Source organism: Mastacembelus armatus, chromosome 11 (assembly GCF_900324485.2).
Source record: "Mastacembelus armatus chromosome 11, fMasArm1.2, whole genome shotgun sequence".
NCBI lineage: Eukaryota > Metazoa > Chordata > Actinopteri > Synbranchiformes > Mastacembelidae > Mastacembelus > Mastacembelus armatus.
The window spans coordinates 17,243,528-17,270,703 of NC_046643.1; the positions used below are offsets into that span (position 1 = coordinate 17,243,528).

The window sequence follows — 27,176 nt, forward strand, 5'->3', positions numbered from 1 at the left end:
GCAAGAACGTAACCCAGCAGTGGTCAACGCTGAGAACCTACCATTTAACAAGGCCACATTGATTTAATCAATAAGATTATCAGGGACTGGGATATTTTTAGATCAGGGATGTAATTAAGGATTATCTTTATCAGTTAAATCTGTCAAAAGCCCCAAATCCTAAATATATTCAATTTGCATTAATATGTAGCAGGAAGTCCTTGCGTACAGTATGAGAAGCTGGCACCTGAGAATGCTTTTGCTTGAGAAATAAAATGATTTATTATCATTAACTATAAATAGACTGATTGCTCTATTATTCACAACAGGACGGAGTAGAGAAGTGATTGTTGGCTGCTGGGTTTCCAAAGCTGCTGTGTCTCAGAAACCAGGTTGTGTGTGAATGAGGGAAATTTGTGAAGTACTTTGCTGTTTAGTAAAGCGCTGTGTAAATATAGTCCATTTACCATCATACTTTATATTTTGGCTGGTATCATAAAACCGGTGATTACTTTTATTCTATGTAGTATTAAAAAGCACTTAAAGGTTTTAAAGATAACTTGGCAAAACTCTGTTTTATGACGGGGAAACTCGTGCTTCACTCTGCAGGGTCAGGCAGTCACATCAAGCCCCCATCAAGTGATTGCGTCAACCCACTATCAGCTCAGTTGACCGTAGAATCATTTCTTTTCTCCAAATGGAAAACTGCTCACCTGTGTTTCTGCAGGCACAGCCAAAGATAAATGCCACTGAAAAAGGCTCCATGAGAGGGTGAAAAGGAAAATGAAAAGGGGCTAAAGCAGCAGTGGAGAGTGAAGCTGGGGATGGCAGAGGGCCAGAAGGTGTGAAAGAGCGTAAAAGAGGGGGAGAATGGTGAGGTTAAGAGAGTTATGGGGACAAATGTAAGGCGAGTTAATGGGGAGGCTGTGAAAATATGTGTGAGGAGGAGGAGGAGGAGGAGGAGAAAGGGGTGCCTGCCTGCTGGCAAAGCTTCATTCTCTTGCATAACAACTCTTCCTTTAGCTGCTGTTGCCATGGGGAGAGATGTTGGGAGGAGGGGGTCTCCGAGCTCCTGATTCCTCTCGGGTGGGAGAGACTCTGGGGAACTCTGAGCTGTGACGATTCCCGACTTCCCTCCTCTAACAGCACAACGCTCTCTAAGGAAAATTGGAGATGAGGTGTATTTTTAGACCTCAGGATGATTTCAGAGGCTGCTGGCCTAAGACAAAGTTTAAAATAAACATGTAGAAACTGCTGCCATGTGAAAACTGTGCAGGAGAGTCAGAAGGTGTTTGTGGGAACCTGCAGGGCGTCGATGTGTGACTCAGCCTCTGGTTCAGGTGTGCCTTGTAAAATGAAATCCAGGCATTGTTTGTAACCACAATTTTATTTTCCCATGTGCCTGGCATGACTAACAGTGAGTCTCCGCAGGCGTTTCTGCGTCGCTGAGAGTGGGGAGAGCATCCTCACCTGTGGTGCTGAAAGGAAAGTCCAAAATCTTCTTTTTTTTGAATTGTGAATTAGCACAAAATGTTTCTACTGCAAGTTTCAGTAACAATCAGGGGGAAATACATGTTTGTTGTTTTCTTTAGGACAGAAATCAGTTTATTCACTTTTATATTTACTTCTAAAATTAAATGTTGAATTGATAAAGGCATATTTGAATCCAAAATGCTCAGTCTGAGCTCATCAGACCATTTTAAGTAGTTTGCCTAATGGTCCATTGCAGCCTTACAGGCTAGAGAGTGAGTGTGGAAATACATTGGGGTCTTCATAATATCAGCAAAGATGAGACTGTTTGTCAACGTTATAAAAAGCAGCAGCAGCATTACTTCGTCACACTGAGGGTAGCCACTTCCTGACTCCAGCTCTATATATAACTTGAGACGTCAATCTTCTTTTCTTGCTTTCAAAAAAAAAAAAGTTAAGTGCATGTTTAAGGCAGAAATGCCAAACACCTGGTGGTTACAGCTTCTCAGACATGAAGATTTGAATAGTCTGGACTGATCCATAAAACCACGTCTGGTGATTTTTATAGACTTCTATTTGTATTTATTAAACAAACATATAAGGTGTAATTTAATGAGCTTTAGATGCTGGTAGGTGGGAACTTTTCAGTCCTTGTGCTAAGCTAATTAGCATTTGGGTGTAACATCATGTTCAACTATCCCATCAAATCCTTTGCTAAAATTATTATTGCAGTGTCTCTGGTTAGTCCAAGATTCAGTTTGTGGTGTTTTAGGGCAGAAACAGACAGATTATTCTGATTATTGATGAAACTGTCATGTTTTCCATTAATCAGTTTGATTGATTGATCGATCAAGGTGATATTTTTAATTTTCTTACTTTCTTAAAACAGCAAAAACCAACAAACCTTCACATTTAAGAAGCAGGAACGTTTGGCATTTATCCTGAATTGGCTTAAATGATTAATCATTTAGCTGAATTGTTATTTATGTAAGGTCAGTTCTTTATTCATTTAAATGTGATTGTCTGTTCAGCTCTGATTTATTTTGTTTGTTGGATTGAAAACAGACTTTCCAACTGTATAAAAACGAATTTTCAGTCGATGTCAATGTCCCAGTGATTTTCATGAGAGCAGATTCTGAATCACCTGCTCCTGTAAATAAACGTGGTTTGTCGTCGTAGTCAGAGGTGGAGCTGCGTTCAGGTCCAGGTTGAGGCTGTACATCACATCTTCTCTCTCTGACTTTTATCTTCATGGCTTCTTCTCTCAGCGTCTTCATTAGTCCTGGCTGCTCGCCCTGCACAGATAGGATCAATGCACAGAATGAGCAGTATTTATAGCTTCTGCAGGGCTGTGGGAGGTTTATACCACAAGTAGGTTAGCAGCTAATCTGATGTTGGTGTGTACGTGAGTGCGTATGTGGAAATGAAAGACCTGTGTTGTTTTCTGAGCCTCCATCCTGCTTTGTTTTGTTTTTTTATAGAGAGAGAGGGAGAGAGAGAGAGGGAGCGCTGCTGCTCAGCTCAGGGAAGTCAGCGCTCAAGCAGGCAGGGAGGGCTTTCCCTGATTTAGAGTAAGGATTTAAAAAAAAAAAAAAGGAGGATGAAAGGAGGAGAAGAGAGGAAGAGGAGGGGGGAGAAGTAACACGAATGCAGGGAGGAGAAAGAAGCGTGGTTGCTACACTGACAGTGGAGAAACCAGGGAGAAGTGAAAGCACAGAGACAGAGCTGTGTGTTGAGGACAGACGGCAGTCAGACGCTCAGCTTTCCGCTCTGCAGCAGCATTTCACTTTCCTGCTTTTTTGTCTTATTTAATTTTTTTGGGAGACAGGCAGAGGCACAGGAATACCAGCAGTTATGGGTTGGGAAAGTGTCTGTCTAGGTCGGGAATGTCAGGTGTTTCCCCGTAAGCGTTTCTGAGCCCACGAGGGAAAAACCAGCAGCCAGCGACTCTGAGAAAGTGTCGACTTTCTCTGGCTCACCTCTCCCTCCTGACAGGTATTGTGCAGCGCTGCGAGAGCTCGTCTTTGTGCTGATCCGTTTGTGTTTTGACTGCAGGCTTTTGTTTCGATGTGAGCTCAGTTTCAGTGTCTTTCTCCTTCTCGTTTTCTTTCTCTTATCTTACATTAGATCATATCAGTCCTCTACATTTTGCTAAAGTTTTATCCTGCGTCTTTTTGTCTGTGATTTCATTTTTACATTTCTTTACTAGTTTTCATCACAGCAACTAACATTTATTGACTTTATCAATTAACCTGCCAATTTTTTCCCTCCTGAACAGTCAGAAAATAAAACAAAAATCCTTAGTTATCACAACCTCGTAGAGCCCAAGGTGACGTCTTATTGCTTTTGTGTATCAGACCAATAGTCCAACAGATATTCAAGGCAGGTTTCACATTTCAACAAGTGCTGTTTGGAAGAAAGAGGAAGGTATTAGATATAAAGGAAACACGCTGACAGAATTACAGACAGCTTGAAATGTATTGATTTTATATTCATGTTTGCCATTAAGGCAAGTAGAAGCAAAACATCTTCACATTTGAAAAGCTGCAACCTGCAACGAAATGTGTTCAGTGTCTTTGCTTGAAGCATGACTTAAATCATTGATTTAGTGAAGAAACTGATCAGATGTGCACAAGTTTCTAAAGAGTTTTTCATCATTAAATGTAATGTTTTATCGCACATCGGCCGACATTCATCATCTTTTCTACATGCGTTTCCTCTGGTTAACAAATATGCTGGTCAAGACTTTAACAGCTGTGGTGCTCGTCAGCGCCGTCGTGTTCGCCCTCGTCGTCCAGGCAGCAGCAGCTGATGGACAGGATAAGCCTATGTGCTGCAGCCAGGGATGAGCTGGAGGTGTTATGCAACAGTTCAGTCCAGAGATAGAGCAGAGCTGAACTTAGACACTTCTTCCACACACCATGAGATCATCAGGCTCACTTAGCTCCCCTGCCTCTCCCCCGCTGGGTGGCTTCATGTAAGAATAGTTGCAGCCATTATAGCGGAGAAACATTGAGGTCAGTCGTAAGTGCTGCTACATTCAGTCCTAACTAAGAATTATTTGCAGCATCGGTTGGTTAATTGGTTTCCTTTATATTTTCTGCTTAAATTTCCTTTAAATGCATGATCTTATTAGCTGTCCTGGAAACTTCCACCTCAGCTGTGAGCTCACTTAATCCCTGATGTTGCAGCATTTCCTGTTCTTCACATTTACTCACTGTTTCCATCTGTGTTTTACGTACATTTACAATTTGCAGATTTGTAGATATGCAGACATTAAAAGAAGAATGTTAACACGCAGTGGAAACAGGCCTTGCAAATAAATCTTAACATTCATGAAACGTGACTCGAACGTCACTGAAGCTCCGGCTGCGCTGAAGAACGTGAAAACATCAGGTCTGAGACTCACAATTAAATCAAGAAAGTGACATTTTTCACATGATTTTCCGTTGTTTGATTGGTGCTCTTTAAATGATGTCGTATTCTGCTGCTACTTCTTCTGCAGTGCCTTTATAGCTTCTTACTGGACAATTAGCGCCACCAAGTGTTTAACACTTTATTTGTGTGAAGAGTAGTGGATGGAAATGTGCAACAAGAAGCAGTTGATTGTGCAAAATGATCAAAATGTGATTGTCTGTGGAGAAGCGGTGGAGAGGTGAAATGATCAGTTGATTGACTAAATTAAATCTGTCTTGATAATCACTCGTTTAAAAACCGACAGTTCCAGACTCTCAAATGTGAAAATTTGCTGCTTTTGTTTATTTCACATGAAAGTAAATTGAGTATCTTGATGTCGACTTGAGCGTCTGAAGGTTCTCTGTGTGTTTTTGATGTTTAATTGGCCGAAGAGTCAAAATCGTTAGCTGCAGTCCAAAATCACATCTGAGCACAACACACCGGTGCCAGTGTGTTTTGGTTTCATAAGGCACAGACATGAGGGTGGTTACTGTGTCCATGTACTGTTTTTAAACCGATGGAGGAGTGAGGAGTGGGCAGCAGAGAACTGGAGGCAGGGAAAGAGACAGGGAGGGATAAAATGGGAAAACGGGGGGTGTAAAAGAGGGTGGTGATGATGGAAAGAGGCAGAAAAGAGGGAGGAGAAGGGAAAACAAGGTGGGGAAATTGAGGATTGAGAAAATGGCAGAAGGGGGGAGGAGAAGGAAAACAAAACGAGAGTGAGGGAACACCGTGTCTCTCACGCTTAGTGTGGTTATGCAACGTTACCTCCTGCTTACTGCTGATGGCACAGAGTAACAGCAGCGAATAGCGTGGTAGTGGGTGGCAACAACAGCACCACAGAGGAAGAAGCAGCGGTAGTGAACCAGAACCAAATCAAAGGCCCAAAGATGCTTTTACCTCTGCAGGGTGGTTTACCTTCAATCATGTCATTTGATGAAAATTGCAATATTCAGTACTTATAGTATACAACCTTATGAGAATGCAATATTCTGGCTAATAGCTCACAAGCTTAATTTCTGACACAGGTGCAAACGCTTAACTAGTCGACATAAACAGGGCTGTCTCTTGTCGCCACTGTTGAGACTCTTCCCTCTGTGTTTACATGTCAGCCCAGTCATGTATATGCGAGTGTGTATGTGCTAAATGAGCTATAAAAGCAGATGGTTGTCTGGCAGCATCCACACAGAGAGAAACCGGAGAGAAGCTTGGAGCAGCTGCAGGAAACCCTGTGGGAGTCTGCAGAGCCGGCCACCGGTCTCTCTCCAGGCGAGCCGACGGCTCACTGACAACACACTGTATGGCAGAAACACACTGCTCTGTAGGAGAACAAAAAAAAAACTGTATTAATGTGGTTTCATCACTGTGAAAACTTCATCCATAATGAATCTTGATGACTTTTATTGAAAGCAGAGGGGACATCTTTGCACTAAATGGTTCATGCGGAAGTGGTTTCACACTGCGTTTCCCAGAGGGCTCTTGTCCATCAAACAGTGCTGTGATGCTTCCTTCTCTGATTTTTCCACTTCTAAGTTTGTTCATTGCTCATGTCGAGCAAGTTCTTCTTCAGTTATTGTAAAAAGAAAGCGGCTCTTTTGCGGCAAAGTATTTTTGTGAATGTATTCTGTAAAGATTAAAGAAAAGATGCAACTGAGCTGCATTATGGGAAATGCAGGATCTTGCTTTCTACGAGGCTGCAGCAATGTTTCATGACAAGAGTCCAGAGGAGTGTGAGATTAACGGTTGAGCTCAGACGTACTCGCTGATGTTCTCATGGATGGTGTTACTGTTGTTTTAACTTCAATAATATTAGTGGGGTAGACAGAATAATACGAACACCTGTCGTTCTTCTTTACTGTGTAATATTAACAGCACAAACTACAGCCTCTAAAATGATCACACAGATATAAAAGGAAATATTTGTCATTTTAATGCAAAAAATGAGCTGAACAATCCCAGATCCCATCAGTCAATCAACAGATTCAGCCTGAAATGGAAGCTCGCTTCATTTTGGACCCAAGAGAAGAAAACACATTTGTTTAAATTAAAGCATGACAGGTTTCATGCCTTTAACATGGCTTTATGTTTGCAAGTACAACACTTTGAGCGATTACAACAGCTCTCGTTAACGTCTCAGCTCCTCCTCTGAGAACGAGCAGTGGGAGGCGGCGGGCAGAGGAGAGATCAGTCTTGTTTTGTAAAGGAGACGAAAGGAGGGAAGGAGGACGAGAATATGTTAGAGGCAGCAAAGAATCAGGAGCTGAGCTTGAGCCGGATCCGACTGCTGTTTATGATTGACCTTGCATACCTTTAGATCCTTATTTCCTGCAAAGGCTCAGTGCCTGTTACACTCAGCTCAGCTCCAGATCTAATTAAGAGTTGTCTCTCTTCCTTGAAGGCTCGGCCATGATATTAGCCTTTCTCCCATAGAAAGGACACCACTGTGATTAGATTCTGAGAAACCACAGCAACATCTGTCAACTGGATGAAACTTACTGGCCAGAATTGCGTTAGGTGTGTCGTATTGGGCCCTGAGCTGCGTCAAAGCCTCGGAGTTATAAACTGGTCTCTGATGGTAAATGGTCATGATATAACATCAGTGGTCTGGCATTAGCAGTGCAGGAAGGCATGTTGAGATCCTTTACTTGAGTACAAGTATGAACACAATGTTAAAAGTACACCATTATTACTAAAAGTCCTGATGTCTTAATTATTGCCAGCAAAATGAAGTATGGAGTTATCTGTTGTTTTCTGAACAGATCACTTTAGTGAAGTGAAAAGTGCAGTATTTGAGTTGGAGTATGAAGTAGCATAAAGTGGAAATAGTTTAATAGTAAATGAACAGTTTCCATGTGCTGTTTGAAACTGTAGCTGGAAAGTTGCGCAAAAATCATCTGCATATCTTTTTGAACGTGCCTGCGTACATTAGACCTTTCAGATGAACCTGACTGATCACGTTGTTACCCCAAGGTGTTTCTGAACAGAGGAAAATATGTCTTAACTGCTGTTAATCAGTCTCCCTGCCTGGCTTTGGATCGCTTTCAGTTTGGTATTCAGAGTATGAGGGGTCAGCGTGGGCGGCTGGTTGTATGCAACGCAGACACTCGATTCATGACTATTTTCAAGCTGAAGGACTGTGAAGGCGTGTGTGTGTGTGTGTGTGTGTGTGTGTGTGTGTGTGTGTAATTCTGTTTATGTTTGTAGACATCTTTACCTAACGGGCACACAGAGGACAGGTATTAGGACAGGGATTACTTCATTCAGGCTGGTGTTGCATTATCCACAGCTCAGGTGTCATTAACTCTGGTGTTTCCCTCATTGCTTCGCTCACTTTCTGTACACACTCTGACCTGGGGCAGTGTTTGCAGAGTGATCCCTCTTTAAGTCATTTTTAAGAACAGCATAGATTCAGCACTAAGCTGTCTAAGTGAATCACTGCTTATTTTTGCTTTCAACCAGCCAACAGCAACTTTATGCTGTTGCTTTGGCCGGCCTAATTACAGTGTGAGATGTTGATCCTGAAGTTTTTGCCTCTGAAGTATTTATCTTCTGAGCCGCGGCAATGACACTGCAAAAAGAGCTCGGTCACGCTGTTTGCAGTTCCTGCTTGGGTAAATATTTGTCTGATATTTCTCAACCTTTTTTTGCGGCTAAACTGTAAAACCCTCAGAGTTCCAGTAATGACTAATGCAAAAATAAAGCACAGGGAGCTTCCTATTTCTCGTCACTCACAGATGCTTTGTCGTGCTAACACCCAGTTTGTGACGTTTCTGTAGCACAGCGTGCTGAGCCTTCGTCGGCCGTCAGCCCGTCTGCCCTGAGCAGGGTGAATCCTGTCCTGTAACTATCGATCCTGGTCCTCTCTAAAGCTCCCATGGAGTCCAGACACCGTGACCTGCGGCTTTATCTCGGCCCGTCAGTGTCACCATCACTCTGTCAGTCACCGTTTACCAGGTGGCTCTGCTTCAGCCCAGAGCTACAATTTAGTATTGACTTTAAAAGCTCTCACAACAAACTGTAGTTTTCACAGCCACTTCCACACTCTTGGTTTTTCACCCACACACAACCTCGGATGTCTCTTCTTTTTTTAGGCTGAAAAACAATACTGCTGCTCGAGGCACAACAAGGGAGCATTTCCATTCATTACATTAAAACAAATCAAATTCAGGTTCACTTGAACTTTTTTATACAAAGGAGATGCAACAAAAAAAAGTAAAAAATTGAATGGGTTGTGTTTATTGTTACTTCTCTGGAATGATGCATGTGCAGAGCTGAAGCCTATAAATATTCAATATTCAGCTTATTGAGGCTGCAACTATGTTTTGTTTTTTATTAATCAGTTAATCTGATTTTCTCATTAATAATGTTTTTGTTTAAGTGATAAAATGTCAAAAGTAATTAAAATAAATTTTCAGACTAAAACAAATTAAAGATTCAAGTATTTGACGTTTTAAAATATGTCTGCAGGGTCATCTGAAGGATACTGAAAGCAAACGCACAACTGCTAACATGCAGTCTCATTATTGAAAAGGAACTGAAAAAGTAGCTGTGGGCTGAGGGCTGGAGGTTTTAAAAAAAAAAACAAAAACAGTGTGCTCTGGTAAACACCTCTGAGTCGTCCTCACGCGGTGAGTGAACTGTTGGGCAACCGGCATCTGGCAGTGCCAATAAATTCCTCCCCCTCTGACACAAACAGAACGAGGGAGGATCCCCTGGAGGGTGCCCGAGCCGGTTGAAGTGACGTCACCCGGCCTGCTCTGTTTGAGCAGGCCCTCCCCTCGTCCTCCTCCTTCCTCTCCTCCCCTTGTTCTCTCTTGCGAGGCCTTACAGGAATTCCCCTCCTCGTCACATTATTCTGAGGAAACCGCTGGCTACGCCCCGTGCCTGCAGAGCCACAGCTGATAGGGTAGAAACGCAGACTTGTGACTGCTTGTGTTGACACAGGAGTGTGTGCGTGCACTTGTTGTTCTTTCTCGAGTTGCCTTTTGTTCCTGAACAAAAGGAGTCGCTGAGTGTTTGTTCCATGAAACATCAGCAGAGTCCTGGGTAAGAAGTGAATATTTTGTCCTGTAGACTGTTGTGAAACACCTACCAACAAGCACACAGCGAGCTGCTGCAGGAGTCGCTGTCTTAAAGTGACTGTTTGCCCTGAGCTGAGTGGGACTCGGAGGCCAGGGTTCAGCTCCAGTTTTGTCATTTTTGTGTCTGTCAATATCAACATCTCTGCTTTCGTCAGTGACACAAAGCAGGAAGCAGTCAGTCCGCTGTCACTCATCTGTGGGCAGTCGAGCCTGAGGGATCCTCACTGTGCTGCTGTTCTTACAGGCTGGTGCAGCACAGCTTTCAGTTTTAGTCTGACCGCGGGACACCAGGTGGCTCTATAGGGAACACACTGATGTGTAAGTCCTGAGTTTAATTTGCAGTCAAGTTTGATTTGTTAATTATTACTCAGAAGCTTAGACTCTGACCTTCTTATATAAATATATCTCCAATGTGCTTAATCTCTGTGCATAGAGCCTGTAAACCTGAGCAAAGTATTCAGGGCTGCAACCAACAGTTATTTTCATTATCTGTTATTCTGCCAAGTGTTGATTTAATTATGAAAAAAGCATCTTAGCTTAGCATAAGGACTGAAAACAGAGGGAAACAGCTAGTCTGGCTGTCTAAAGCTCACTAATTTAGTAAAGTTATATCCTGTTTGTTCAGTATGTTAAAATGTAACAATTCAATTTCTGCTCCCAAACAAAAGTTACTGTGATATGTAATTTTCCTATTTTCATAGAATCTAAATGTTGTTTTATTCTGCACCTTTAGTTTTGTTTAGTTTCTATCTTCCATGTTCATCTTCTTGTTTCATTGTCGAAGTGATCAGTGTTCTGCACAGCTGACGTCAATATTAATTATTAATAGAGCAGCCCAGTCACAATAAACAAATGCCTACGATGTACTGTATATATTCTGTCACTTTACTCTGGGTGACTCAACTATTACCATGATTATTAAATATATTCAAGTTGTGTGAGTGTGTGAGTTGGATGTGACACTCCAGCCTATCTCTACTTTGCTGACAGACATGTTTGCAAAGATGTGTTTTCACACTGAAACGAGTGAAACGTGCTTCCTGTCCCATGGGGCTCATTGAGGCGTCGTCTGACGAGCGTCAGCGTCTGAGTTAACCTTCGTTTCACAGCCTTCATGACCTTGTGATGCTGAGTGGTTGGAACTTTCTTAGCTCCAGTTTTTGTTTTTTTGTTTGTTTGTTTTTTTGTTTTTTTTAGGAAGACGTAGGCGTCTGTGTGTACGGCTGAAGGCTGGCTGCTGAATTTCAGTGACTGTTTTACATCTGATCTGTAACAGACTCAAAACACTGAAATCAACAGTGAAAAGTTAGAGCAGTTTACAGAAACGTTTAGCCAAAAATAACTTGTGTGACAGTGTGGGACCATTTTGTTTACGGCTGAGCCCAACATATTTATACAGGTCATATTTACTGGGATTTACATGTGGTTTTGCCTGTGATCACTCATAATAGGTTTCATATCGTTTGCATGACTTTTAGTTGTGACCTGTTCTATCTGTTGAACAGAAGGCCTGAAGCCATGAGTTGATTAACTGAAAAAAGGAGTCGAAATTCATTAATAATGAAAAGAATCATTAGCTGCTGATTATATTTCTGTGATTTATTTTACTACATCATGAAACAGGCTTCACACCTTCTATGATTTTCAGCTGTGAGGGACAGAAATCATCATTTACTGCTTTTCTGTTGTCGTCTTTGGGTGTTTGACTCCTTCTGGTCTGATTTGGTGCAGGCAGATTTTTTTTTTTTTTGTAATTTTTTTTTTTCTTTTCTTCAGGGTGAGGTTAAATATTTGTGTGGACTGAAAAAGATGGAAGGGGTATTATTCACATTCACCTTCATCTCTGCCTGCACCATTAAGCCCCCTACACACACACACCCTTTTCTACCCACCTAGTTGATTTCTCGTTATATCAATTTTTCACAAGAGTGCCCACGCAGTCCCAATAATCTGTGGCCTCCAGTCTGCAGCTTCTTCCACCTACAGTTTCCTGCGGGGGCAGCAGTACTGTACAGATACCAAACCACTGTCTGTGTGTGTGTGTGTGTGTGTGTGTGTGTGTGTGTGTGTGTGTGTGTGTGTGTGTGTGTGTGTGTGTGTGTGTGTGTGTGTGTGTGTGTGTGTGTGTGTGTGTGTGTGTGTGTGTGTGCGCGCGCGCGTGCGCGCACGTGTGCGTGCAGCTGGCAGTGTGATCAATATTTAATTTGTTGACTGGGTGTTTGCAGTATTGTCACAAATTATTGGGATAATTATTATTGTTATAGAAAATGAGACCAGTGACTCGGGTGAAGGCTCAGAACGACATTGTTTATCGTGTGTGTGTGTGTGTGTGTGTGTGTGTGTGTGTGTGTCCATTCAGAGCGGTACATTATTAAAAGGCTTCTGCCTGAAGCTCGACTTAACGCTGAATTCACACCTGTCCTGGCTCTGTCATTTCCATTCACTGCGCTGTTTCACGACAGACATAAACAGTTTCCCCGAGACTTTCCCAGCACAGGGTGAACAGCTCGACTGCCCTCCATCCGTCCACATCCCTCTCTCCACCTGCTTGCCCCCAGTCATGGGGTGTTTTGCAGTCAGCAGCTGATTCCCAAGCTGCAGAGTGTTTTTAAAAACACCAAACCCTCCCTGCTTTCAATGTCTGTCTGTCCACAGCTCAGACTCTTAACTGTTTGATTCTAGTGCAGACGCTGTACGAAACCTGAAGTATTTCTCAAGATCAAATCTAAACTCCCATGTAAATCTAATACACTGTGTGTGTGTGTGTGTGTGTGTGTGTGTGTGTGTGTGTGTGTGTGTGTGAGTGAGTGAGGATTGTAATCCAATCCCAGAATTTCTGCTATAAACTCAAATCTGAAAAAAATACTTATTCGATTAATTGGCTGACAGAAAATGAATAATTCATTATTCTATTAAATTACTAATTATATTATTAATTAAAATTTAATAATCAATGAATTCTTTTTAGGTTGTCTTTTAAGACCGTACACCAAACGCTTAGTTTAAATTGGATTTTTTGCTGTTTCACTAATGTCATTAAACAATGAAAGAATCATGAGATTTATCTATAATGAACAGTTTAAGTTGCAGGACTTTTTTAAAGGATTTTTAAATGTTACAGCAGATGCACTAAAGTTCATCCTGAATAAAACTATAACCTGACATTGGATTAGTACTTTAGAATATAACTCCTTTGTTTTTGCTTGTTCTTTGTCTATTAAATATTGAAAAGTCCATCACAAGTTTCCAGAATCCAAGTGATGCTCCAGACAATGGTCCAAATCCGTGATTCAGTTTGCATTGATATAAAACAGCAAACTTTTTTTCCTTTTATAAAAGATGAGTAATTATCAGAATTGTTGACCCTACTTTCTACTATGAACATATTTCAACCTTCAGCTCCATAACTACGTCTGTCTCCACCCTCTCTCTGTCTCCATCACTCATCGCCCCGTCACTCCTTTTGTCTCACTTAGGTTAGATAGATTAGATAGATGCTGCAGCTCTTAGTCAAGCTAGTGTGTGTGTGTGTGTGTGTGTGTTAATCTGGCTGATAATGATAGACTGCACTGTAACGGGATATGTGAAGGAGGATCCCTCTGTTCTACATCATCATCCATGATCCCTGAGGGGAGCACAGTGCATTTCCTGTAGCCCTGTTTTGTTAGTCCTTCAGTCCCACCTCTGCTTCTGACGGGCTCATCGCCCTCAAGACGACTGGGAGTCTCTTTGTTTGGGCGTGTCTGTCAGATAAAAAATGTGTCAGATGCTGACAGATACTCTTCTGGCTGCTTATTGCTTAGGTCAGCTGTTGAGGGTTGCAAAAACATAGCGTCTCCTCCACAGGCCACAGGAAGAAGGCTGAGATAAAATCAGAAGACTTCCTTTAAAGGTGAAAGAGAATTTTGCAAAGCTCATGTCTTGCAGCTGCTGTTCTGTTATTACAGGAGGCGATCCTTGTTTAATAATAGCATTATACTCATATGAAGCCTAATTGCCATTTTCAGTGAGTCATTTGGCTCTTCACTGTCACCGAACAAAAATATTGTCGCTGCTACATCTGTTATATAAAACTGTAATTACATGAAAGGATAAACTGGGTGTTTATCAAAGTTAACACAGCTCAGGATTCAGCTGTTTTCTTTCCTACAGCTGTGCAACTGGTAAGCTCTGGGTCCTGACAGTCCTTTAGGTCTGATTACAGTTAGCTAATAACCTAGTCAAGTAATCAGTCAATCAAAAACAAAACCAGCCCATCCCATGTTCCCACTTCCTGATGTGCTGCTGTTGTTGCTTACTTTGTCTAAGCAATAGTTTAACCCCCATGAACACAGAATTTGGCAACTTAAAGACAAATCCTCACATTTCAGAGGCAGGAACGATCAGATTTTTCATATTTTTGCATAATGTGATGAGTCTTAGCAAAAAGTTTTGCAGGACATGTTTCTGTCAATCAGCTGATAATAAGCAGTAAGTTTCAGCTCCACTCCTCATTTTATTTCTTCATTTTATTTCTTCTTTTTGAGTTAAAAATGTCCGTGCTTGTGTTTGTAACTAAAAAACAATTCCTGTATCTAATCAAAGTTCCACATGTTGTTTTACCCAGAACATTTAGCTATTATATAAGACAAACTAAAGCAGGACGTCATCACATTTCAGAGGCTGGAGCAGCACGTTTCTCACATTCTTGCTTAAAAATGATTTAATAGTTTGCAGAATAGTTTTGTTGATTTGTTGGTTTAATTTTTCATCTGCATGTACTGTCTGTCTGTTGAGTTGGAAAATGTTATTGTTAGACTGTTTTAAGAATGCATAAGCCAGTGTGAGGGTGTGTTTGATGTTGGTGTGTGTTTGCACACAGCCGGGTGGGTACAGCAGGCTGGTGGAGGTGCTCGAGTTATATAATCTCCATCTCCCTCCTGCACAGTGACAGTGAACAAGGGGGCAGCTGCCGCCTCACATCATCTTCAGTCTGCGGAGGCTTCTCTCCTCCATTCTCCTGTGTCCTTCGTCTCCTCTCGCTTCGCTGTGCAGTCCACATCCAGCTGGCAGTTCACTCCTTGTTCAGTCACCAGTCGTCAGCCTGCTGTCCAAACATCTAAACCAGTCCACCTTGCTAAGTCGTCCTTTCGCTGTCTGTAGGTCCCCAAGATCTGTCAGCGCTGACTGCGTCCTCAGGAAAACGACCAACAAAGTCGTTTGTCCTACTTCATTAAATATGGTGTGATAAAGTGACTCGCTGGCCACTTACTACAGCTTTTGCATCATCATCATCATCATCATCACCATCACCATCATCACCATCACTGCTTGGTGGATGCAAGTCTGCCCACACACTGTGGTCCTCTGGCATTGTTCAGGCATGTTGTGGGTACTCTGGCATAGTGTCACGCATACTGATGACACTACAGCTCTCACAGATGCTGTTTTTGTAAAACAAGTCGGCCCCAGCCCTCCCAAACACATATCTTTCATGCTCAAAGGAAATGCTGAAGCCAAGCCATCGGGGGCCATCTGAAGCACATGAACGCTGTGCATATGGCTGCCATGAAAAGCTGCCACTATGCTGTGGATGGCCACCATTTGGCTTGGTGAGGCCCAGCAGGGCAGGCTGTTGAGCAAAATATGAATGTGTAACAAGCTGGCAGCAAGGGAAGGAGGGGGTGTGGAGCCTGGTGCTTGTTTGTCAGCCAGCAGGCAGAGGGGACTTTCAGCATGAATCCAGTGCCAGGAAGATGCAGTTGTGCTGCTACTAGGTGTGGGCTGATGTTGCTACTTTGCTGTACTGTAATATTGTTATTGATTAACAGGCAGAGGGTGGTTCCAAACAGAAGTTTGGTTTATTAGGTTCATTTTCCAGCAGCGAGTTGGTGCCGCACCTCATTGGCAATGTGTTTGGATCTGCAGCTGTTAATGGCCACATCTTCATTAATGATTATCTGTCAGACACCTTAATGAAGCTTGGATGGACTCTTCCCCTCTTCCCTCCTTTAAGTAGCCCCCTGTCAATAGCTGATGGGTTCACATGCTTCCTGTGAGGTGACGTTATTTTGGCCCTTGGGGCACAAGTAATCACATTTCACACTCACCCTAGACTGCAGAGAGAGGAGTGGGCTGGAAGATGCTATGTGGTGGTGGTGGGGCAAATTATGGATTCATGGTTGTCATGACAGCGACCAGCAAGGAGGCTGACTCCCTCGCCCACAAATTCCCGCCTAATTGACATGCATGCACCCACTCTGGCCCCTCCTATTCATGTTCCTTGTGTATCCTTAGCATCGATCAGAGATCGCAAGTCGGCCACCTTGAGTCAGTAGTTTTTTTTTTTTTTTGTTTGTTTTTTTTTTGTTTTTTTTTTAGGGACATGACATTTTTCTAACAGCATGGAAGACATAATGCTGCTAGTACGACATGTTTAAGTTGCATTAGCAGAGCGTATTGATCCATACTTCACTAAATTAGTAATGCTAGTCAGATGCTTTATCTGCTTTTTACTTAAGAAGCTCAGTGTGTTTTTTACAACCTTGGTAATTTTTGTGTCATTTATTAGTTGGAAGGAGTTTTACCTCTGACAGACACAATTAGTTTGACTGGTCTGCAGTTTGCATGGCAAAGCCTTCTTAAGTAGGAGTTTAGACATCCAACAAATAATGTTTTCTTTCTGTTTTGTTTATGACTGCACTTGTAAACAGTTTAGTTATAACCAGGGCCAGAGCTGTTTTCTCTCCTGCTCTCTAATTTAATGGTCATGTTCCACAGTCTGCTCTGGTTTTCATCAATGGCAAAACCCAACATTTGTGTACATTCCTTCTATTGTTCTCCTGTGGTCACAGGACAATTATACAGATTTTAGATGGTATGTTGAATGTCCCAAAGCCCCATAATGAAATATGTAGAACTCGCCCAGACCACATCAGCCAGCCACAAAGAAGGAAATATGAACGAGCCTGTAATCATTCCCTGCTGTCTTAATAACTCTGGATGGAATATTTTTTGTCCTTTTTGAGGGAAACACCACCTTATCCCTTTCCACTAATTTGGGTTGGTTTTCCTGTTCTTTTCCATGTTGTGGCGCTTGACTTCATGGGTGTCGTGCATCGGGGGTCTTGTTTGTGGCTTGTTATGTAAAAAATGCAATCTGATCTATAACAGCTTTCTTTCTGGTCCCCTACCATTCACAACCACTAATAAGATAAAGGCAGTAATCATTTATGCCTCGGTTTGCCAGTGTGGTTTAATATAAGACATATGTACAGTATCAAGCTGTGCAAACAGTGAAGCATATGCTGGTGAAAATCTACCTCTAAATCTTCCAACCACTAAAATAAGCATTTATTATCTCAAATGGGTTTGCAGTCACAGCCGTTGACTTGAGGAAACAGCCGTGACTGAGGGAACGTTCAGCATCGTCTCTGTTTGGACAGATACCATGATAGTGTTGTTGTCAGCCTACCTGATTTTTTTCTTTAACGTGGTTATTGATATGCAAATAGGCCAGAGACAAAAACACACACCTCTCTCTTCCCTTTCTGTCAGACCCCAATATAAACACACTGCCCTCTCCTCATGTGCCTCAGTTGCTGTGTTTCCTCTGGCAGGGTGCCTCTGTTTTGCTCCACGGCAGCACAGGGGTGGGGTGCATTATGTAATCTGTGGCGTGTGCCTAGTATAAAGAGATGGAGAAGGGCGTGAATGTAGTACCACATGATGACATAATCTACTGACTTCTTCTGTGGCCTGCTTGTGTCCTCTGTGCTTAATGTAGGCATGTTACATGTGCAGTTAGAGATCTAAAAATGCTCATTATTTTATTTTAGTTATTTAACTTAGTGGTTTTGGGAAAGAAGCAGATTGGTTTAAACTTATTACTGTATTTTCACAGTAAATACATCTTTTTAATATAATCTCCTAAGAAGTAATTTGGTACTAATTTTAGGTAAAAGAGTGATCAGCTTTAAATGCTAAACTACCACAAACCTGAGGTGAACAGAACATGGAAATGTGAACTATGTCTACAAAAGGTTTCATTCAGTTTAATCCATCTAGCTAAAATAACAGCCTCAGAGCTTTGTTTTTACAGTAATTAGGACCAAACTACATGTTCCTTCCCAGAAAATGTTCAATAAGTGATTAGGAAATAGCAACCCTGTAACATAAAGCGTTATGAAACTGTCTTGTGGTGAGCACAGCCAGAACATTTCACATGATAGATGTGGATGAGAACAAAAAGTTGATGGATGGTGGACCAGACCCTCAAGCTAATAGGAAAAACAAGCTATGGTTTAAACTGTAAATATTATTTGCCTACTATGATTTTCATCCAGATTGTTGTATTATTGATTTATATAAACCTGCTGATTAAAGTTTAAGGTTACATTTTAAGCTAACAAATACATTCACAGTCACCTCTCCAGGGCTCATTAAAAATAATGAGTCCTGGAGAGGTGGAGTTTCCATCCAGCAGCCTGTGGTTGTGACCCTGCAGTAGCAGGAAGACAGAAGGTTTGCCTCTATTTCACTGTGTATAACCCATTCATGCCATGGTGAGCCAGTGTATATAATTAATATTGATTATAGTAGCACAGTCAGCACGGTTTCACCTCCCACACATCCATATGGTAGTTACAGAAACAAGGTCTTCACCTGCTGGATTGTAGGTGATGACTGTCATGTAAAGAAGCCCTGAGTTGTCTTCATTTGTTTAAATAGCATTTGATTATACAGATTGACTGGTAGGATAGAGATCAGTGTGTGATAATGAAAATGAACTTTTTCATTTCTGCATTTGCTGTGCGTGTACAGTTGTGTTTGGGTGTATGTGCTTGTAGAGTCGTGTTTGGGTGTATGCACACAAGCTTGCCCCTTCTGATTACAGGAGTTTCCATAATGGAAGAATATCTGTTTCTGATTTCTCATCAGTTACATTCTGTTCTGCCTGCACTGTGGAGCGTGTGTATGTGCATCTGTGTGGCGCTGGTCTTCATGCTGACCGTGGTTTCTTTTCCTGTGTTACAGATAAAATTGAAGAGGCACAGAAAGAGCTTAAAGACCCTAAAGGCCCACAGAAAGGTAAGAGATCTTTTGAATTTAATCTGTGAAGGTACATTTATTTTTAAAGAGGAAATTTAAGGAATCCTTTCACTTTCATTGTCTAGAAGAACGTTTTCCTATTCACCACCTGGTAACACAAAAATGAAGGCTTTAACTTGAAATTGGTTAATTGGTAATTAGTTAAAGAAATATTATCAAAATGTTCCCTTACTTAGCGGTAAATCCATTATAGATTTATTTATGTCTTTTAAGGAACACAATATTTACATGCAAGTGGAATTCATAAAAATATTTGGTTAAAAGTTATTACTCTAGCTGCTGTGCAACATCTGGATTTTTGCAACAGCCATTATACTTAAAGTTTCTAATTCAATCAAGCTATTTTCAGTGTAAATGTTTTAGTTGGTTTTTATGTTCCTGGGTGAATATTTAACAATATCATGGTTAGAATAGATGCTAAAATTTGGAGACAAATTAGAATGATCCAAAATACTTTGCAACACTTTCCTCGCTTTAATTACAGTATTAAACAACATACAGTAATCTGTGCATACAGAGAAATCTCTATAATACAATATTACATACACAAAGATTCTTTAATTTACTTATTTTCTTTTGTTAAGTGAGCTGTTATGTAAGTACGTTGAAATAGAAAAGCCAGTTTGGTCGAGTACAGGGCAGCGTCATGGTATTTGTTTAAGCTGTTCCTGAGCATTACTCAGCTGAGCTCAGGACAGCAACATTGTCCTTTTAAAAAAAACAACAAAAAAAACATGCAAGCTTTGATTGAATCATCTACTGTAAATGAGATTGGGTGGAGATGCTAAACATAGTCTAAGAATACCTGTCTAAGTTCCCTTCTCAAAGTACAGCAGGTTCTGATGTCCCTGCCTACAGTCAAAGGTGAAGCTCCTTTAAAAAGAAGTTAATTCAGTTGACACAGCAGCTATTTTATATTAAAAAGCCCCATGTTCATACAGACAAAGTCCCAGATTTGAAAATGTGTAATCATTTAAAGGGGTGGTAATGAGGTTCATAAAAAGGTGCTGATTGGATGAATATTCTTTTTATCCCAAGAAAAAAATGATTTTACAAACAGTACAGCTGAAAATAGATACTGACAAATGCTGGTACTTTTTATGATAGAAACTAGTGGGGAAGTAGCAGAGTCTCTTTTACAGACTTGTCCCAGAAGATATGGAAAAACAAATCTGTTTTAAATGTCTTTTGCCTGCAGTTCATGCGAATTTGTTTACTTGTGACACAACTTTTAGAACAGACTATTTTAGAATAAAAAGGCTTATTTAGGAGCATGTTATATTTTTGTGCTGCTTGAAAGACTAGTTGTTTGTGTGAAGAATGGCTTATTCTTATGTAAAGACAAGGTGTTCTTCAATCCAATTGTGCCAGAGGCTTTGAGGGAACCCTGACCTCATCCTGGGAAATACCTACACAAGCCAGGAAACTGTGACAGGGCTAATCTTATGCAACATGTCCTTAAAACACTTGCGTGACTCATTAGAAGGCCAACATGGCAAATTATAGGACACCACAATATGGGTGCGCCCTTTTAAGAACTGAAAGCATGCATAACCGGTTTCTCTATATTGTTTTAGATTTGTTTGTGATATTTTCTGATGTACCAAGCCTCCATAGGTCCACATATCTGGGAAAACAAGAAAGGGAACAATTATTATTTATTATGTAATGATCCGTGGGCCTTTGTGGTATTAGTCACACAGCAAATGAAAAAGAGTGAAGTGTCTAAATTATTGAACATACCCACATCCAACTTTTAAAAAAAACAATATACTGAAACCAATGATTTTTTTTAAAGCTTTTTTTAGAAGCTAAATGTGGTTATGCTCTTCAGAACATTTAAATAACTTGAGTACAATATTATGTAATTGTGTGGCGCTATAATTAAACATTTTGTTCTGCATGTTTCTCAGCATGGAACGTATGTCTTTTTCAGTATATGTACAGCTAAGCAACAATGTAATTACAATAGTAGTGGCAAAATGTAAAATCCTGCAGATTAGTGCAGCTTAACTGGTGAAGAATTAAATTTTCACAAAAGTGAGAAATAAAATAAAGGTAGAATAATTAGCAAGTAATAAATATGGTACATCACTATTGAAAATACTGTAATAATTGAAAATATTTACTTTTATGGTCTAAGAAAGCATTGTAAAGCAACTGTGATGAATAAGTATAGTAATCTGACTGCATAACTCTCTAGAACATGCTAATCTATGGATGCTAAATGCCCATCAAGTCACTGTCTGTATAGCTAAGTGGCAATAAGTTCCTCATTGTCTTTTTTTTCTCCACAGAGATATCTGAAAGCAGTCGAAGAAATGCAGATAACATAAAAGGCCTGAAGAGGAAAAAGGTTGTTGCAGAAAATCAGCTGAAGAAAATTCCTAAATCTCCAGTGAAGAAGCCCTTGCAGTCAAAAACATCTGAAACAGCGCTCCACAGAGCATCGTCCAAGGAAACTACACCATCTTGCTCCTCCTCCTCCAACAGTCCTTCCCACATCCATTCTGTATCACCCAATGGGAAAAGAGATCCACAATATGTCCTACCACTTGCAGCGTCCCCTGACAAGGGGTCCTCTTCTACTGATGCTGAAAGGCTGAAGCAGGAAGAAACATCCTCTAGGCCACAATCACTTGAGACCACTGATGGTAAGGAGGGCTCTCTGATTGCTGCTGAAGTGTCTCAGTCCAAAGAAAGCAACAGCCGAGACCCCAGTGTTGAGGAGGATCCTTACCACAGCAGTGCTCCACTTGATGTCCTACTTAAGGCCATGGAGCCTGACTTTAGTACACTGGCTGAGACAAAACACTTGCAGGTCACAGCCATTGGAAAACCAGCTTCCACCATCCATGCTCAGTCCAGTGGTGAATTAACAATATCGGCTCTCAATGTTGGTCTCCAGACCCAACATTCCCACATGCAGACTTATTACATTGACAAACAAGGCAACTTTATTGGCATTGCACCACCACTACAGGGAAATATGCATCCATCTACACAGGGTACCGCCATGCAGCCCTCCCCACTCACTACACCACCTTTTATGCCTGTTGTTTCAAATTCAGAAAAGCCTAGCTTGCACATGAGCTTTAATACTGGACCATCTACAATAACTCAAGCACCTGTTCCCTCAGGCTCCAATGCTTTGCCACAAAGCCAACCACCAGTTGTGCACACATGCCAGTCCCTCTCCGCAACTGTCCCCAGCACTATTCAGGTCCCCGTTACACCTGGAAGCAACCAAGTTCAGATGGCCACTATAATGAACTTTGGTTCTGAACAGGTTTCCAAGGACCAAAAGCCTAAGAAACCAGGAAAGTATGTCTGTGAATACTGCAGTCGGGCATGTGCAAAGCCCAGTGTGCTCCTAAAACACATCAGGTCTCACACAGGAGAAAGGCCATATCCCTGTGTAACTTGTGGATTCTCATTCAAAACCAAGAGCAATTTGTACAAGCACAAAAAGTCACATGCCCATGCTATAAAACTGGGTCTAATTGCACGCTCTGAATCTGGAGGTGGATCACTGTCTCAAGAATCTGACAAAGCTCTTGGGACACACTCAGAGGCAGAGGAGAGTGGAGACAGTGATGAGGAAGGTAGCACTGCAGACTTGGACCCCGACTCATCACAGAGCAGTGTGGCAGTTTTGTCTGAAAATAGTTCACAGAGTGCAGGTACAATTCAAGCAGGCCATGGTGAAGCAGACTCATTGGAGTCTGTCAAACCAGCATCTGGACAACGAGCTCATGAGCCCAAAGTGACAGCTGCACTTCCAAAAGTTGTTGTATACCCAGTGAATGTCTCCCCTTTGAGGGCAGACAGCCCAAGAGTTACAGGTGCAGCACCTGAGCAAGCTGCTGCACAACGGCAGAGAGACTTTCAGACGACCAATCTGAGATCAAGCATCACAGTCCTGTCATCTCTGAAAGAGGTAGATGGTACAAATCCCTCACTAGATACTGTGAGTGAAGATGAAGACCAACAGTGCAAGTCTCCACTTTTAAGTGGACATGCTCAGTTGCAGAGGCAACAAGCAACTGACTTTTCTCAGCAGCAACAGACTAAGTGTCTACTCAGTCCCCGCAGTTTGGGAAGTACTGATTCTGGCTACTTCTCACGCTCTGAAAGTGCTGACCAGGCCATGAGTCCACCCAGTCCTTTTGTAAAGATAACTCCGCCAGTAGATATCGACATTGCCAAGAATACTCTCCCCAGTGTCCCTCCTATGGTTGCCACAGTAATGCATGTAGCAGCAGAGCAAAAGCCAAGGGCTATAGAAGGACAGATGCGCCCACCATTAGAAGCCAAAGCACTCTCTCTGGAGGAACGAATTTCAAAGTTGATATCTGATAATGAGGCAGTAGTTGACAACAAGCAGCTGGACAGTGTAAAGCCAAGGAGGACATCTCTTTCAAGAAGAGGTAGCATAGATTCCCCTAAATCATACATATTTAAAGACTCTTTTCAGTTTGATCTTAAACCAATAGGAAGAAGGTCAAGCTCTAGCTCAGACATCCCCAAGTCCCCCTTCACTCCAACAGATAAATCAAAGCCAGTATTTCTTCTCTCGGTACCTCCTCAATACCCACCAATGGACTGTTTGCCAATTACAAGGAGTAATTCTATGCCTACTACACCAGGACATTCAGCTCTTCCTGTTAATATTGCTCCCATCCCACACCCTTTGCGAATTTGTCAGTCGTTTGATGAGAAAATTAGTTCACTGAATGATGATGTATTTTCATCAGCCCCGCCAACCCCAAATCCAGCAATACATTCTCGTACCTTAGTGAGACAAGTAGCAGTGGAGGACTTCTCCACAAGTGAGGGGCATGGCCTTCCTACTGTTCGCTCTATGGATGAGGGCTGTCACGGTCCAGCCAGTTCCACAGATCTGATGCAAAGAAGCAGATCTTTTGACCAGAGCCAGGACAGAAACCGAAAGCCTCTGCAGAATAAAGGCACAATGTATGAGTGTGAAACCTGTCGCAATCGGTACAGAAAGTTGGAGAACTTTGAAACTCACAAGAAATTCTATTGCTCTGAGCTTCATGGTCCAAAGAACAAGCCAATTACTGTAAAAGAAACTGAGCAAGATGTTTTTTATGTAAACATACAGCATACTACAGTCCCTAGAGCAACTTGTGGCTCAGGAATACTTGATCAGCAGACATCAATTAGGAAAAGGCGGAAAATGAAGAGTGTTGGGGATGAGGATGATCAGTCTCCAACCGACACCATTCCACCTTGTTCAGTTAGTTATGAACTACCAACAGCTCTGGCAAGTCAGACTTTTTCACAGCATGCTGTAATAGTAGACAAAGAGCCAAAAAACAACCACTCAAAGCTACCTCAGATTCCGCTTGTAGCAAGAGGTATTAATACCTCAGAATCTAGGCTGTCACCAATACGAGAGACTCACATCAGCACTTCCTCTAAAGGAGACATGCAAAGGCAAGGTAGTGGCACTTCAGTCATTAGACATACCAATTCTCTGAGCAGGCCCAATTCATTTGAGACAGAATCTATTGACAGGACCTCTCCTGTTGATAGTATGGAAAAGGATCCTCTGAATAAGCCCAAAACAGATGCAATAGTAAATGTCTCAGCTGAAAGCTACCATGAAAAAATGTCCAAACCTAAGAATGCTGACTATAAACAAAGGAAAGAACAATGCATTGGTAGTACAGTAACAACAGCTGGTGAAAACGTTACTCCTGTCCATCAGTCTCGTCTGGTTCGCCAAAACAACATCCAAGTTCCCGAGATTCTGGTCACAGAGGAGCCTGACAGAGAACATGAAACACAAACTACTGAGCTAGCAGACAAGACCACAGATCAGTTCAGCTGGCCTCAGAGGAGTGAGAGTTTGTCAAAACTACCAGCAGAGAAACTTCCACCTAAAAAGAAAAGAATTCGTCTTGCTCAAATGGACCACTCGTCAGGTGAATCCAGTTTTGAGTCCAGCCTCTCACGAAGCCTCAGCAGAGACAGTAGTCTTTCTCGTTGCTCCAGTATCTCAGCCTCTTTTGACAGAGATGAGCCATCTAGGTCAGACAGTCCTTCTAGAGGAGAGCTTCAAGGTTTGCCAACAGCCTTCAACACCCTCGGTGTGCCTGGAATGATGAGGCGTGCTGCATCTGAACAGATCACCTGTACTCAACCCTCTGTGGAGATTTCATGTGATTACCGTAGCAAGTCCTTTGACTGTGGCAATGTATCGCCCAGCAGATCTCTGTCACCTGTTGGCCAGCCAAAAAGTGGACATATTTCCCAAAATGCCCAGGTGTCACTTATTGAAAGAAGACGGGGGCCATTAGTTCGACAAATGTCTTTAAAAATAGGCCCGGAGAGTCAGCAACCTGTTCGGAAAGTTCTAGATAAACCACCTGTTACAAATGTTAGCTCTTTAACTCAGAATAGATCCCAGCAGATCCACATTGCCAACAGACACACTATGGCTAAGCCCTTTATCCTGCATAGTGGAGAACTACCCTTGCAAAAAAACGAGCAAATGGTGCAAAGCATCAATCTGGGTAGTCCAACTCAGCAGCCTCAAGTCCATGGCCTTCCACACCCTTGGCATCAAACATCAAGGGTTCAAATATGCCAAAAGATACAACAACCACTGAACCAGATCTTAGTTTGTCATGAGAATGTCCAAAAGAAATCAGCTGACTCTGAAGAAAATAAATGTTTTGTGCCCAAATACCAACTGCAGTGTCCTGCTCTAAGAGCAAGCCAAACCTTTTCATTCTCCAACACACAGGGAACTCAAATAGCCTTGCCAGTTTTAACAATACCTATTGTCACTCCACTTTTGAGTATTTCAAAATCATCAGATGTAATTCATAATGTATATGTTGCTCAACCCAGGCAGCAGACCTCTGAAATTAAGACACAAACTGTCATTTTGTCAGGAGAACAACAAAGGGACCAGTTGGATCAGACCCAAGTAGGTACTGTACCATTGCCCCAGATCCTGATAACTCATGAGCAGATGCACCCTGCTCTTTCTGGGCCCAATAAAAATAGCCTCTCATCCGCTCACAGTGTAGATAGCGATGCTCATGTTGCACCAAATGCAAAGAAAGACAGCACTCATAACCATATGGGAGAACGAGCAACTTCTCTTGGGTCTTTACACTGCACACAGAAACTGGCATCAGTAACTCTATGCCCACAGCAGGAACCCACTGCCTCAAGTAAACGAATGCTATCACCTGCCAACAGCTTGGACATCTACATGGAAAAGCACCAGAAACGGGCTAAGGATGAGCATGGTGTGGCCTGTCTAACTGATGGTAGATCAGTGAATTATCTTAATTCCAAGATGTCTGAGGTGACCCGGCAGCGGAAGCTAACACTTGTAAGGCAGGTTTGCACAACTGAACCAGCAGACAGCCCAATTGAAACTGAGGCGCCACCTCTGCCCCAAGTTAAAACAAATGGAGAGAAGGACTCAGAGGCTACTGATGACATTAAGCCTATGTCACCCGACAGTGTGGGGCTCGAAAAAGACACAAGCACTGTTACTCATGAAGAGGGAGCCCAAGCTCGAAATATTATACCTAGTAGTCAAAATATCTCTATGCCAGTAAATAATAGTCTGAGGCCCCAAGAGAAAGCTGAGGAACAGAGGTGGACACCTGCCAAATCTCCTATAAGACCCTGCAGTTTCCAAGGTGGTCAGGTGAAACTGACCACATCTGTGTCTGTGGTTAACACAAAAGACAGTCACCGCCTGTCTTTCCCCAGCCTGAAGACTGCCACCACTTTTACATGGTGTTTCTTGATGAAGAGGAAACCTCTTCATGGTCCACAGACTGACTTTAAGACTTCTGCATATGCTGCCTGGACAGTCAGCCCCAACAACCCAAACCCACTTGGGTTGCCCACCAAAGTGGTCATGTCTCTGTTTGACTCGAAACAAAGCTCCAAGAAAATACACTACACCTCAGCTATTAAAACTGGTGAAAAATCTGATATCTTGTCCTATTCCAGCAACCTGAAAGATGTCATGCCCAGGGTAAGGATATTCTGAAAAATCTTACTGTCTCTTGTACTTTTGTTTCTTCACTCAGTATTATA

General features: G+C 42.0%; 1 protein-coding gene across 4 annotated transcripts in view; it reads left to right on the top strand.

The window, feature by feature from the left end:
• hivep1 (HIVEP zinc finger 1) overlaps window positions 1-27,176 on the top strand; it is a 48,767-nt gene that overhangs the window by 17,323 nt on the left and 4,268 nt on the right. For 3 of the 4 annotated variants that reach the window (XM_026300810.1, XM_026300811.1, XM_026300809.1), the window contains exons 3-4: window positions 19,002-19,055; window positions 21,374-27,114. In XM_026300810.1, the coding sequence (XP_026156595.1) occupies window positions 19,002-19,055; window positions 21,374-27,114 (5,795 nt within the window). Of the gene's footprint in view, window positions 1-9,890; window positions 10,305-19,001; window positions 19,056-21,373; window positions 27,115-27,176 lie in introns of those variants that run through there. The other variant, XM_026300812.2, reaches the window with a different exon arrangement.